Source organism: Canis lupus, chromosome 17, assembly GCF_011100685.1.
Source record: "Canis lupus familiaris isolate Mischka breed German Shepherd chromosome 17, alternate assembly UU_Cfam_GSD_1.0, whole genome shotgun sequence".
NCBI classification, from domain to species: domain Eukaryota; kingdom Metazoa; phylum Chordata; class Mammalia; order Carnivora; family Canidae; genus Canis; species Canis lupus.
Window position 1 is genome coordinate 36,537,696 of NC_049238.1, and position 15,489 is coordinate 36,553,184.

General features: G+C 46.3%; 1 protein-coding gene across 1 annotated transcript in view; it reads left to right on the plus strand.

The window, feature by feature from the left end:
- MERTK (MER proto-oncogene, tyrosine kinase) overlaps positions 1-15,489 on the plus strand; it is a 112,476-nt gene that overhangs the window by 22,076 nt on the left and 74,911 nt on the right. The window contains exon 2 of the mRNA XM_038561448.1: positions 6,645-7,056. Coding sequence (XP_038417376.1) covers positions 6,645-7,056 — 412 coding nt within the window. The remainder of the gene's footprint in view (positions 1-6,644; positions 7,057-15,489) is intronic.

Consider the following 15,489-nt stretch of genomic DNA (forward strand, 5'->3'; position numbering starts at 1 on the left):
ATCTGGGGACAATTGAGTCAAGTGATCTCAGAGTAAAGGTTTTAAATTCTTCTCTCATTAAGTATTGTTGCTACTTCTTTATCAGTTGAGAAACCTTCATGTTTACATAAAATGAAACAAAAACTAAAGTCACAAGTTTCTGTTTGTTCTGGGTTTGGCCTCCGCCAGCGTTAGGGATAAAGAAGGAGAGCCCTTAAACTAGATGACAGGGGGGATCCCTGGGTGGCGCAGCGGTTTGGCGCCTGCCTTTGGCCCAGGGCGCGATCCTGGAGACCCGGGATCGAGTCCCACGTCAGGCTCCCGGTGCATGGAGCCTGCTTCTCCCTCTGCCTATGTCTCTGCCTCTCTCTCTCTCTGTGTGACTATCATAAAAAAAAATAAAATAAAATAAAATAAACAAAAACAAACAAACAAACAAAAAACTAGATGACAGGAAGCTGCCCAGGCCATGATTCAAATAGCAGCCAGAATGATGGGGATGGGGGAAGGGAGGCAGTCCTGGTACAGCCCTTTCTCTTGGAGGGGGACACAGGGCACTGCAGGGGAAGGGAAGGGATATGGGCTCCAAAAGCCTTCTTGTAAACTGCAGACCCACCCCTGAAGGAGGCCTTACCTCCAACTGCAGGGGGACCACTTGATAGTAAAGCCCACAGCAGACAGGTCGAAAGGAGACCCTTAGCTCCTGGGCAAAGGGCATCCTCCCCTCTGTTTGTTGCTGCTTCCCTGGGCTACATATGCTTTGCAGGTGGGAAGCAAAGAACACAGAGGAGTTCAAGGCTATCCCTCACTCTTGCATCCTCCCCTGGGCCTCCCAATTCTGAGGCTGAGCTTCAAAGAGCTCGCTTGACTCCTCTATTTTGTTGTTTGAGGAAGAGTAGAAAGAGCAGGGCAGTGGGTCCGACAGGCTGGCACTTCAGTCCTGCCCTTATTCCAATGCTCAGGCCAAGGCATTTCTGCTCTCCCTTTCCAGGCACCCAGGATTGTAGAGCAGATTGATGGCACCTGACACCCAAGGCAGGGTTGAATTAAATAGGGCTCGCCAACCCACACTCTTCCTCCTGTAGCACTGCCCCCCTGCCCAGTCCTCCTCCCATGGCTTGGAGGGCCTCCAGGGCCCAGGATGCTGCTCAGTGCTGGCATTCCACCCAGTACCCCTGGACCTGCAATAGTAGCAGCTTCTGCTTCTTTTATCCACCTTGGGCTGTGGTTCCAAGGTTTGGAGAAAAGGAAAGAAGCTCATGTTATGAAAGGGAGGCCACTCAGCCAGACAAAGATACCTTAGAGCCCAGAGCCTTCTGGCCATCACAAACCAAAAATTTATTTTCTCTTCTCATTCACGGGTGGCAATTATGTTGCTCCAATGTTGCTATTCCCCATGCATTGACTAAGATCTCTCTGATCAGTCCCAGTACTTATTCCTACAAGGCCTAGGCCTGGCTTCAGAAACCCTACTTCAGGTGGCCAACAGGCCCAGGTTCAAATGCAAGCCAATGACAACAACATCTACCAAAATCAGTAGAATGTGCTGGCAGACCCTGTACATCTGATCATGTCCTACCACGAAGGCACTCTTATCCTTGAAGGGGATCAGAGAGGTTAAAGAGCTTTTCTGAGGTCATGTGTCAGGCAGCAAGGGACTTTCCTGGGCAACCATGGCTTAATCACTAGCCCACCTGCCATCATACACACTTAGCAAGCACTCAGCCACTATTCATGGATTTAAAGATGAGATGTGCTAGTTGATCACACAGAAAGTCGCCTGTTCACTAGCATTCCCCAGCTGACCAATTTTGAGTCTAACAGACTAAGGTCCCTAAATGTCTGGCCCACTGTGGCTGTGTGTGGTTGGTAGGAGGTGCTGCTTCAGAGGCATGTCAACATCCCACCTCTGTCCCACTCCCAGCCTAGGAGTGACGCTCTCTCCCCTGCTCACCCTTCCGAACTCTGCCCACATCACACCCATTTATGAACACACTGCACATTAAATCCATGTCATGCATCCATCCTGCTGGGCTCAGAGGATGTCACCTCCAACTTTTGAGGAAGCTACAAATTTGTTCAGAAATATAAGGCAAACCTGCATGAAACAATGGACTGTATATCCAAACAATTTATTTTCCAGATGAATAAATATTTGCAAATCATGTCCCATAAGCCCATCCCTGTGCTTAGCACTGGAGGTCGATGACAGGAGCCACACTCCATCTATGAAACTGATGTTGGAGTCCAGTCAAGGGCTGGTGGTGATTAAGAATGCGCAGGGATGCTCCATCTTGCAGCTGCAGGGCTGGGTGGGACTGGGCCCCTGGGGTTGGCAGATGCAGCTGCGGGAACAGCTGGACAGCTACTCTCCCACCTGGGTGGGAGGCCATTTATCCAAGGCTGCTTAGTAGCAGTTACTTGTTTAAGGTTTGACTTCTCACTTTAGTGGCTTATCCACTCCACAGAAGGAAACAACCTTGAAAGGAGCGAAGGGGGGGGTCAAGTTTCTTGCGAATTCCACCCAAATTACAGCCAGAAGCAGCCCTCTTATCCGGGTGTGCTGTATAGAGGGTATTAAATTCCCATTTAGTCTCCCTCAGCTTTAATACATCTCTCACATTGATTGAACGTTGTCTCCAGTGTTTCTCCGTCCAGCAAGCCTTTTGCCATCATAAAGATGAGTTCTAGCACGTTAGGGAGAACGAGAAGGTTGGTTGTACAAGCATCCCTTGTTGGCCTGGTCTACTCCTCCTGCCATAACTCCCCCCAAATAATTTTAAAGCCGTCCACTTCTGCAAGGAAAAACAGGGGGAGGGGTTTCCATTGTACATGGAAGTAGTCAAACAGTGAAAAGTTAGCAGCTTAAAATGTAATCTCTGAATGGTCATTGGCAAGAAAACTGAACTGGAAGCAGCCTCCTGGCCTGTGTTTTAGCAACAACCAGAATTGTGACCACTCTGGAGAACTTTCCCGTGTTCTGAGACTACATCTTTCCTAAATACTTCGTGTCAGATCAACCTTTCTGCCATGGGACCATGACGATGGCGAGGTCAGCCCCTCGCCTCTCCCCCATGCGTCCTGCTTCCTAGTCACTCTGCTGGTTAGGTCTCTGCTATCTTCCTGGCGGTTTCCCACCTCCTGGCCTCCTCCTTCCTGCTCATCTTGCTCTGGCTCAGCCGGATGTCAGTGCGGGGGGCGAAGGGGGGTGTCAGGTATGGCTCTGATCTCCTCCCTCCCGTGCTCAGAAACCTTCCAGGAATCCCTGCTGTCTCAGCCAGGATTCAGGGCTCTCCGCTGTCAGCCTGTATCCACTTGCTCTGTCACTTTAGTCCTAGCACAGGAGCGCCACCCTACAGCTACATTCATGTTCCAAAACTATTAGGGCCTCCTTTTTCTCTTTTATTATTATTATTTATTATTTATTATTTATTATTTATCTACTAGGGCCCACCGCCCCTGCTCCTTGAAACCCTGTCCACACGCCCCTCCTCTAATTCATGCCTTTACTTATTCATTTACACACTTATTTTGAGCGTCTTCTATGAACTGGCTATGGTGTGGATGTGAGACCTCTTGGGACTCTCGATCCAATAGAAGAGAAAGAACTGAATGAGGAATCACAAAAGATGTTACAAAAGGGAGGGCCCCAGCACCTAATTAGTTGAGGGGGGAGGGACCAGGGCAGGCCTCCCGGACCCTGTCAGTACAGCCCCCCACCCCAGTGAGCTGTGTTCCGTTTCCCCCTTTAACTCCTGGGACTCTCTGCTGCTCCTTTTCTGGGGCAAGTGCCTTTCTGTACCCCATCAGACTATTACAGCAAATCTTAGACCCAGGAGGTGCTGTGTAAATACTCATTGGGAAATGAATCATTGTGCCAACCCCTGGCAGTTCAACGCGGAGTTTAGCTATCTTTACAGCCATCCGTGGTGATTACAGGGTGGGTTTGCTGCTCCTGACATCATCTGAGTGGGTGGCCTTGCCTTTAGTTTCTTCAGTCAGCAGCTTGGCTCACCGAAAACTGAAGATCATACCCGACTGTAATCAAAGGTTATTTTGCAGAGTTCAGGTTACAAAACAGGTTTCCATTTTATATTTCCTGTGCTTCTATAAATATTTGAATTTTCCACTACCAACCTGGGTTACCTTTATAATTTGGCATTTTAAGACTTTTTTTTTTTTTATTTATGATAGTCACAGAGAGAGAGAGAGAGGCAGACACACAGGCAGAGGGAGAAGCAGGCTCCATGCACCGGGAGCCCGATGTGGGATTCGATCCCGGGTCTCCAGGATCGCGCCCTGGGCCAAAGGCAGGCGCCAAACCGCTGCGCCACCCAGGGATCCCTAATTTGGCATTTTAAATGTCGTTAAGTAAATTAAAGAAACCAAAGAATTATTTGCTTCTCCCACTCCACTTATTTGCCTTATATTTAAAGAAAAACAAAGTTACCTGGACATACCCCTGACTTCCAGTCCCATGGATGTCAATGAATAAGGACTATAGGTGATTTGAGAGACAAAGGTGAATTTTAAGTGCTTCGAAGTCTCAAGAAAAAGAGCGTTCTTGTGGAGGGTCTGAAGGCATGAAATAAAACAACCAGAGCATTCATAACCACAGGAAGTATCCCCAGATTCAGAGGAAGATGATGGAACTGGATGGGACCCAGGCAGAGCTTCACCGTTCCCTGCTAAGAGCACAGGTCCACACTTGGGCATAAGATTTGGCTGGCATGGGGGTGACAGGAGAGGCAGAGGCCCCTCTCTGCAGAGTCACCCTGACCTCCATTTCCTGGAATAAATGAGCATTCCCATCACAGCACACTCATCTGTCTGGATGGCTGGGCTCATGGCCAGCCTGTGGCTGACCCACATAGCCTCCCCCAAAGTATGCAGAGGGCCCCTGCTCTCCCACAACCATAGAGACCTTGAAGCAAGCTTTCTCCAGTTTCTTATAGTAAAATATCTTCCTTTCCCACCTGGCATTCACCCTGGAGGCAGTTCTCAAATGTGTCAACCTTGAGAGCCAACCTGGCATGAAAGAGTCACATGGAGAAGACTCCCTAATAGAAGCTATGACCTTCAATTGAGGAAGATGTGCAGCCCAGCGTGACTTGGCAGGAAGCCAGGCAAACAAATTCTCAGATCCTTCTTTCTGCTTTCAAATCTCCTGCTTATATATCCATTGGCCAAATAAGTGCTTGGTGGACTACTTATGCTAAAAATTATTAGTTGTTCATCTGAAATTCAAGCTTAACTGGGTGTCCTGTGTTCTTATTTGCTATATCTGGCACAACCCTAAACAGAGACACCCCCCTCCTCCACTCCTTGCACACACATACTCAGGAGCTCGGGAGGGTGTGACATCCTGAGTGTGGCAGAGGCACAGCTGTTGAGTGGAGATGGGCACCTCTTGGTACCCCCAGTCACTTACCCACAAAACGCCAGGCCTGTGTTTCTCCTCCCTCCCTCCCTCTGCCTGTCTCGACCACTTGTGGCCAGCGTGTTTGAATACATAACAACCAGCATAGAATGTATGCTCCAGAAGTACTATTAAAAAAACCAGAAGTACAACTATTGTGGGCCAATACTTTTAGAAATATTTGTGGGTCAGATGAAATCAACATTTCCAGGTCTATTTCAGCAGGCAAGCATTTTACTGGAAGCTCCAAGTTATTCTGTAGTTGGTGATATGAGTGATGGATTTTTTTCCCCCATACCTAGAGATGGATCATGTTGAGGTGCAAGAATTGTAAACTCCTGTCTTTATGACCAGTAGCAGCCTTTGCAAGGCCACTGGCCAAATGTGTGGCATAGTCTGTGACTGAGAACACAGTGAGAATAGTGATCTCAGGTGCTGTCATCTTCCTGACACGCTGTTGAGTTGGGGATGAAGGACTTCAAATGACTCACAATTTTAAAAAATGGGTGAAAGTAGTCGAAGGTGCAAACTTCCAGTTTTAAAATAAATAAGTCCTGGCTTGTAATGTACAGTATGGTGACTATAGTTAACAGTACTGTATTGTAAGAAAAAAATACCATATTGTATACTCTCTACCTAAGAGAGTAGGTCTTTAAAGTTATCATCACAAGAAAAAAATTTTTGTGACTATATGTTGTGATGGTAGTGAACTAGCTAACTAGATTATTATGATCATCATTTTGCAATGTATACAAATATCAAATCATTATTTGTATACCTGAGACTAATATAACATGTCAATTATATCTCAATTAAAAAAAAAAGAAAACAACTTTTAAGGGGGCACCTGGGTGGCTCAGTCGTTTAAGTTTCTGACTTGATTTCAGCTCAGGTCATGATCTCAGCCCCATGTTGGGCTACTTGAGATTTTTCTCCCTCTCTCTCCACCCCTACCCCCACCCCTGCTAGTGTTCACACACTTTCTCTCTCTCTAAAAAAAAAAAAAATTAAAAAAGAAAGATTTTTGATGGGGGGAGTTATATTTCTTAAACATTGTTTAGAAGGTAAGTGGACAGATGAATGAACTTGTGAATGAGAATATACATCCAGACATGTATGTTAAATATGTTTCACACAGGACACTGAGGATACCCCATTTCTCTCTCATCATGACCCTAGAGATTGGGAACCTACTGGAAAAACTCCATTATTTAAAAGGATAAAAATCCGTCATTCTGTTTTGCAGCTGTTGCAGAGGTGAGAGAAGAAACCATGCCTGACCTGCCATTGCCAGGAGGCCTGCAAGCTGACCGCACATCATTTTCCCTTCCTCACACCAGTGGGTACCAGGTGGAGCCTGCCTTGTTTTCACCAGCCCAGCCTGGAGGAGCCCATACAGAAAATGCAGCTCATCCTGGGGTGACCTCTGCTGGATTAAAGCTCCTACCGCCTCTTGCATTTAATCATACGATTGGCCACATAATACTTTCTGAACATAAAGATGTCAAATTTAATTGCTCCATCAATATACCTAACATGTACCAGGACATTGCAGTTATTTCCTGGTGGAAAGATGGGAAGGAGTTGCTTGGGGCACATCATGCAATTACTCAGTTTTATCCGGATGACGAAGTTACAGCAATAATTGCTTCCTTCAGGTACGTGCTCTTTCTTCCTTTTCTTTTTTAAGATTTTATTTATTTATTCATGAGAGACACAGAGAGAGAGAGAGAGGCAGAGACACAGGCAGAGGGAGAAGCAGGCTCCATGCAGGAAGCCCGACATGGGACTCGATCTCGGGACTCCAGGATCACGCCCTGGGCCGAAGGCAGGCGCCAAACCACTGAGCCACCCAGGGATCCCCTCTTCCTTTTCTTATTGTTGTTATGTTATTGCTGATTCAAAAGCAAAAGCCTCATAAGTTAAAAGACAGAGGCTTTTTTGTTTGTTTTCGGTGTTAGCAACTGCCCGGTGCATTTAGAGTGTAGATTAATAGCTGACTATATTGTTGATCTCTTTTACTCTGATCTTGGCCCCCCTGGGACTGTTGATTATCAGATGGGTTCCGGGGAATTACTTGCCACCCGACCTACAAGTCATATCAGGCCCGCTTTACTCAAGAGCCCTCCCAGTGAGTAGGAACAGTGTTTCTTACCTGTGAGGAGATATCTAAATCACCCCATGGGCATGGAGTTTTGAAAACATCCCCATCCCTTTCATTTGCTTTATCCCCCCTCGCCCACTTGTCCTCCCCAGCACCCCCGGCTTCTGCAGATCATGGTGCTGAGATAGCCCTCATACCTGTTGGGGTGGGCAAGAGATGTAGAGTCCAAAGTCTGGGAAAAGGAGACAAACCTTCAGCCAATTGGGTCCCTGTCTCCATGTTCTACTTTGTTGTGGCAGGGGCCAGCTGAATGTGCTACGGGGGTGACAGGGCTAAGCCAAGTCAGCATGTATAGCTGGAAGAATCCATTGTCCCTGGGATTGAGTCATTGTATTTTCAGAGTACAGTAGACAGTGAGCCTGCTGCTGCTTCTCCCCCGTCCCTTTTTTATTCCTCTCCTCTTTAGCCAGGAGGGGTTTGGGTTTTTCGTTTTGTTTGTGTTTGAGTCAGAGCCTCCTTGAATGTACAACCGTAGAGTTCAGTGAGCCTGTGGTCATTAAAAGCTCAAAATGAGGTCAAAGCCATGCCATTGGAGCAAGTGCCTTCCCAAGTGGAGCCCTCTTTGGTCTGCTACGTTTTCACTTTCTCTGGCCTGATATTTGGGGCAGTCCCAGACAGTGTCATGTCTTTTGGTGAATCATTTTATGTTTCCTTTTCAGAAAACTGCCTCAGAGATACCACAAGGCTTACAACTCCAGTTAGAGTTTAGTGTGTCCACACTTCCACAAGATGCACGTGGTTTTTTTTGATAGTTTTTTTTCCAAGATGTGGGCTTGGTTAGCATCAAAGCAAAGAACACAGCTTTCACATTTTCCATTGATTGGTTTAAACTCTGGCTGGGTCTCTCAGGCTGCCATTCTCAGCCAGTGGCTGAGACCACTCAGGAGATTGGACTACATTCTTTTCTGCATCAGCTACAAACCACAGAGGTATTACCGTGCTATAGACACAGCTTCTGATGAGAGAAGACCACCATTTAATAATAACCAAGGAGCAGTGTAAAGGTCTAAAGAGACAGACAGAAAGCTGGCACATTGGTCTCATCAGGTATCATTATGAGGAAAGCACTGCCTTGCTGTCTCTCTGGGCCTAGGAATCCTGGCCAGCAGTGAGACCATGGGTGAGCTGCCCCTCTTGCCCCAGGTGGGTTTGGGTCGGATGACCCACAGCTTCAAGTGTATTCTAGGGCTCATGAGATGATTTCAAAGAACCTAAATTGGAGAGTTTTTAAACTTAGAGTAGATAGTGTTGTATCTTGGATATATGTCTTCAGAGTTCAGAATATGACCTGGATCCTATTTTTAGAACTTTAGAAAAATAAACTATATTTTTTCATGGATCCAGCTTCATTTTCAAAACTCATTCTGAAGGGGAAAAAATTCTTACTTGATCTCTAAACTAAGCGATAAAGCAAATTTAGTGCTCTGAATTCTTAGAAAAGGTGGACACTGCTGAATGGAGTAGCTTTGGAGACAAGTCCACCATTATAATATTCTTCAACTGTATTAAAGTCATGTTCAGATGACCCAGGAGCTATATGGTGATTCAGTGAAGTAAATTGTAGTGACTTAATCAAGATTATACATATTTCGGTAATTTCTTGACAGGAGAGTAAACACTCTACATTTGATATCTCTTAGATGAGGACCCTGAGGTTCCTGTGAGTAGGCTGACTATGACCAGGATCACTAGGGAGTAAGCTGTCACCCTTAAGCAGGGGGCTTGATTTGCACACCTGTAGTGTCCTTTCTTCCCACATCTCGTGGGTCCTAAAACAAGTCTACTCTGGTTCCCAGGAACAGTGAAGAGTCAAAAACTCTAGGCTTTTAATATATGGAATTTAATCAGGAATTCATTAGCCTAGGGATCCCTGGGTGGCGCAGCGGTTTGGCGCCTGCCTTTGGCCCAGGGCGCGATCCTGGAGACCCGGGATCGAATCCCACGTCGGGCTCCCGGTGCATGGAGCCTGCTTCTCCCTCTGCCTGTGTCTCTGCCTCTCTCTCTCTCTCTGTGACTATCATAAATAAATTTATTTATTTATTTATTTTCTTTTTAAACAGTGGGTTTATTTATTTTTTTAATTTATTTATGATAGTCACAGAGAGAGAGAGAGAGGCAGAGACACAGGCAGAGGGAGAAGCAGGCTCCATGCACCGGGAGCCCGACGTGGGATTCGATCCCGGGTCTCCAGGATCGCGCCCTGGGCCAAAGGCAGGCGCCAAACCGCTGCGCCACCCAGGGATCCCCGGAACTCTCCTCTCTTACTCCTTCCATTGCTTCCACCCCCTCTTTTCCATGGTGGTCCAACACTATCATGTTGCCCTCTCCCTTCCAAAGGAAGAAAAGACTGTGATGAAGTAATTTACACTAGGGAAAGCTTTCTTTCGCATTCACCGGTGACATCATTTTAGACCTAAGGAGTAGAGATTTTTTTTTTTCCCAAATCACAACACAGGCAACTGCCCACCAGTGATAAAAATGGACAGCCTTGCTTGTGATGGTATTTGTGGGCAATCCATTACTTACTGGATGAACCACTACCTGCATGAACGTCGGGACATTGAGACAAGGAGGGTAGAGCTGGTCTGTACCCTCCTGCATGTGCCTGTGGGATAAAAGTGGAAGGGAGAACCAAAGGTCAGGTGCAGAAGTGCTAAGAGAGGGTTCATATGTTAAGGTGGTCTCTTCTTCAGATTATAGATTTGGCCTTGAATGATTGATTTAGGGGAGAAAACCTGGCATCAGGACTGAGGGGACATTTTTGCCACCCAGGAGCCAACTCATCTTTCAAATTTCAGCTTATTTAAACTGGGGATGGGCATCTGGGTTGCTCAGTGGTGGAGCATCTACCTTTGGCTCAGGTAGTGATCCTGGGGTCCTGGGATTGAGTCCTGAATTAGGCTCCCTGCTCCATGGGGAACCTGCTTTTCCCTTTACCTATGTCTCTGCCTTTCTCTCTCTGAGTCTCTCATGAATAAAATAAATAAAATCTTAAAAAAAAAAAAAAAATAGGGCAGCCCCGGTGGCCCAGCAATTTAGCGCCACCTTCAGCCCGGGGTCTGATCCTGGAGACCTGGGATCGAGTCCCACGTCAGGCTCCCAGCACGGAGCCTGCTTCTCCCTCTGCCTGTTTCTCTCTCTCTCTCTCTCTCTCTCTCTCTGTCATGAATAAATAAATAAAATCTTTAAAAATAATAATAATAGGGATCCCTGGGTGGCGCTGCGGTTTGGCGCCTGCCTTTGGCCCAGGGCGCGATCCTGGAGACCCCGGATCGAATCCCATGTCGGGCTCTCGGTGCACGGAGCCTGCTTCTCCCTCTGCCTGTGTCTCTGCCTCTCTCTCTCCCTCTGTTACTATCATAAATAAATAAAAAAAAAAATTAAAAAAAAAAAAAATAATAATAATAATAAACTGAGGGTGGGGGTGGATATGATAGAAGTTCATGTTCATTCAAGTACAAGTCCCACCTACTTGGGAAAGGCTGACGGAGATTTAACATCATGAGTGAGAGTGTTTCTAAAAGATTTTAGAAACTGCTTGGTCTTGATTCCTCCATGTATATATTTTAAAGTTATTTTTATAGTGATATATGTACTTTGTTAAATACTTAGAAAATACCAAATACCTGTAGAAAAACTGTGGTCCACAACGCCGAGAAAGCTTTTCCAAGCACATATAAATTGAATATTCCTGAAATGAAATTGCCATTTTATGACACAGATGATTACATATCTTGTTTCGTTCACTTAACATTAAGAATGTTTTCCTGTTTTATGAAAAGTCTTCAAAATATTTTGATGGCTGCCAGATGCCTCTGTAACCTGCTATTGTAAAACAGAAGCAAATATGGAAGAATGTAAATGATATTGTAAAGGGAAAACTTTTTAAAAATATTTTTATTTATTTCTTCATGAGAAATACAGAGAGAGAGAGGCAGAGACATAGGCAGAGGGAGAAGCAGGCTCCGTAGGGGGAGCCTGATGCAGGACTCGATCCCAGGACCCCGGAATTGAGACCTGAGCCAAAGGCAGATGTTCAACCACTGAGCCAAAGGCAGACAGTCAGTCACTGAGCCACCCAGGCATTCCTGTAAAGGGAAAACCTTAAAAATTATTTTCAAAATGCCAACATTGATCAGTGTGTACAAGGGAAGAAATAACTGATATGGTACTTCAAGTCCAGATGTCCTCTCGAGCTGGGTCCATTCTATGCTAATAATTCACATTTTTCCTCTTTCACTTGGACATCTATTATAGGTATAGGAAACGCTCCGTGTCTGCTAAGCTAATAGGTTGGAGTATTCTTTTTTTTTTTTTAAGATTTTATTTATTTATTCATGAGAGACACAGAGAGAGAGAGGCAGAGACACAGGCAGAGGGAGAAGCAGGCTCCATGCAGAGAGCCTGACATGGGACTCCATCCCAGGTCCCCAGGATCACACCCTGGGCTGAAGGCGGCGCTAAACCTCTGAGCCACTGAGGCTGCCCGGATTAGAGTATTCTTAATTGATGGCTTGATACTGAAAATTGTGATTGATACTGAAAATGCACCTCCACCCTGCCTCCTACCCCACATTCCTGACCTAGTCCTGGATGGTGTGCAGCTTAGGCTGCATCTTCAGAGCTTATAGTTGTTCTCCTTTGCAGGACTTAAGTCACTAGGCTGGACCATCCGCTTGGCTCTCCAATTGGTATTGTGCCTCATTTGTGCCAGATACCAACTTAAAACTATAGCTCATCCATTCATCCAGATCCTGGGATGCTGCATGAACAGGGGCCTTTCCCTGGAGTCTCTAAAAAAGGGTTGTAATTTTGGGGATACACAGTTAGCTCTACGGTCTGGCACAGGACGTAAGGAACTCTGATGTAGGTGGAAACACTCGCTGGTCGGATAAAACATTCCAGGCAGGCACCAGCCATCAGACCAAAAGACTGGGGAGACCAACTCTCAAACAGAAACAAAAGCCGCTGTTCCTGTAGGCTGCCGGACTCTGCAGATTTAATTTATTGGCGTAACTTGTGGCAAAGGGAAAGGATTTGATCTGTTTTCTGTGTAGCCTCGGGATTCCCCATTGGGAATTAAATTCTAGCTTGATTGTCAGTAGTTAAAGCTGGAAGGACTTTATTGCTTTCTAAAACTTATAGTTCTCTAAATACATTTTTTCATTTTCAATTTTTTTATTGTGGTAAAATGTGCAGAGGATAAAATGTACTATTTAAAAAAATTTTTTTAAAGACTTTATTTATTCATGAGAAACACAGAGAGGAGAGAGAGAGAGAGAGGCAGAGACACAGGCGGAGGGAGAAGCAGGCTCCATGCAGGGAGCCTGATGTGGGACTCGATCCTGGGACTCCAAGATCATGCCCTGGGCTGAAGGCAACACTAAACCACTGAGCCACCCGGGCTGCCCAAAATGTACTATTTTAACCCTTTCCGGGTGTGCAATTCCGCAGCGTTAAGTCTATTCACATGATTGTACAGCCCTCACCACCATCCATTCCCAGAACGTTCTCCTCCTCCCAAAGGGAAACTCCTTGCCCATTGAACACTAACTCCTCATCCCCTTTTCCCCCTGACCTTTGGTGACCTCTATTCTACTTTGTAATGTTGACTTATCTAGGTACCTCCTATAAGGGGAATTGTGCAGTATTTGTGCCTTTTGTCTTTCTTTTAAGAAGGCTGTAGAACATAGCTGTTCCCGAAGAGCCATTCCTGAGTGCGGCAGTGGAGCTGGGCTAGGTCTGCGGGACGGGGAGGCTGAGAGTGTCTGCTGCCCGTCCTGGGGCTAACCCAGCTGGGGCTGCGCTAATGTGACTGGTTTTACAGCTGCGGCCCTGCAGCTCTGTCCAGGTGGTTCCTGTCTAGACGCGGTGGCTGAGTCCCTACAGTGGCTTTGGTTCTCCCTGGTTCAGATGTTTGTATTTGACCCAAATCTGACACGATTGTTATACCTTCTTTAAAGCGATGCATACACAGGGTAAAATACTCCAACTGTTCAAAAATCCTCTTCCACTCCATCATCCAGCCCTTCCCCAGCAAGGAGCTGTGGTTATTCACTTCTTGGGTATCTGTCGGAGATATTCAATCCATATGAGTCGTGTGTGTGTGTGTGTGTGTGTGCGCGCGCGCGCTCATGTGTGCCTGGCCCCAGAGTTCATCTAATAAAATGTTAAAGCTCTGGTTAAATCAATACCCAGGATCCAATGTTTTTTGTGGCTGTGTAAATGCTGTTTTCAGCTGAGTCATGTAGAAGGCTGCGCTTACATCTTACTTCTTCTTCTTCTGCTTTTGGATTTTCTTCAATTTAATAGCTTCCTCATTTGTTAGTCTGCTTAATTTTCTAAAAAGCATCTTAATTTTCTAAAAGCATCTCCTCGCAGAGTGATATTCTGAAATCAGGACTGATTTTTTTCCTGGGAGATGCCTGTCCCAGGATAGCTCAAGTCTGGGCACGCTTGCTCCCCAGCTACAGGGTACAGCTCAGTCATCTTTGCTCTCGTGCTGGGGGCCTTCATGGCACCTCTTTGCTCCAGGAGCCTGGGTTCCACATGCCTGGCCCCCAACACTGCCTTTTGGTGGTCACTCCTCCACTTTGGCATGGAGCCCACCCACCATCAGCATGGAATTTGCATGTCTGAAAATGCCATTATTTTTTCTGTGCTTACCTTGAGGTAGTTTGGCTTGATATGGAATTCAAAAGGAAAATAATTTCCTGTTGTGGTTTGGAAGTGATTGACAGACCTCCTTTTCACTCTTAGATTTGTCCTTAAGAAGCATGGTGCTGTTCTGATCATGTGTGGTGCTGCTTTCCTTCTCTCTGGAAGCTTCTGGGATCTCCACGTTATCTTGGAGTTGTGACATTCCCTGGTGAAGCCCCTTACTGGGTCTTTTTTCTCCCACTGTGCTGCCCACCTAAGGGTCTGGGAAGGAAAGTCCTAGATCTCCAGCTCTGGGGCATTTTGTTCAGTTATGCTCCCCTTCCTGTGTTCTTTCTGGAACTCCTCTTACTCAGTTGTTGGAATGCCTAGATTGCTATTCTGAGCTTAGGGCCTTTGCTGGTGAACCTCCAGGGACTAGGCCTGCTGTTTCCTTTAGGGAGAGGGAGGAACTTGAGGACAACCTCTTCTGTCTCCAGCTCACCCCACGCCCAGCCTTCAGCATGCCAGCTTTAACTTGCATGTCTGGGAAGCAACAAATAGAATTATTTGTGGAAAATCTTTCTTGTGCTATAAGTAAGATGGATCTGGACTTGATGATTAAGGCAGGCACATAGCCTTTCTCCCCAGACGATTGCTGACCTCTTCCTGATATGAGCGACTAAAGACAGTTTTGATCATGTTCCCTTTGCACTCTCCTTTTCTACTCCTGGCCTGGTTGGCTTAAGGAACTCCTAGGGTTTTTGTGCCTTTTGCATCTAATTGCTACAGCCCCGGCTGTGCTGCTAAGCTTTTACTTAGGCCTGATGGTTTCTCAGTTCCATGGGCCCTCTGTGCAGTTGTACCATGCATCCATGGGCTGCTTTCCTGGGGCTCTGCCCTGCACAGAGGGACCTCTGTGGCCTTCACTTTCACTCTGATCCCTGGCTCTCTAAGTCATGTGGCCAGCCTGTTGCAATACCGGAGTCCCAGACCCTGTGCCAGAGCCAGATCTTCAAAGGCGCAGCAATCCTCAGCCTATCAGATCTCATCATCAGTCCAGCCCCTGAGTCTTGCCTCAAAAAAATAACTCCTCTTCTACAATGAACTTTTGAGATCTGTGGAAAGGACCTCCCGTCTTCAGTAGCCATGACCTTAGTATTTTTTGGAACTGCAGAAAAGCCTAGACTGGTCAGCCATGCAGAATCTTCAGGAGCTACCAAGAACAGGGTGTACTATTCAGCCACTAGCTGATACTCCTGATGGACAGGACACCATTCTAGACACATGC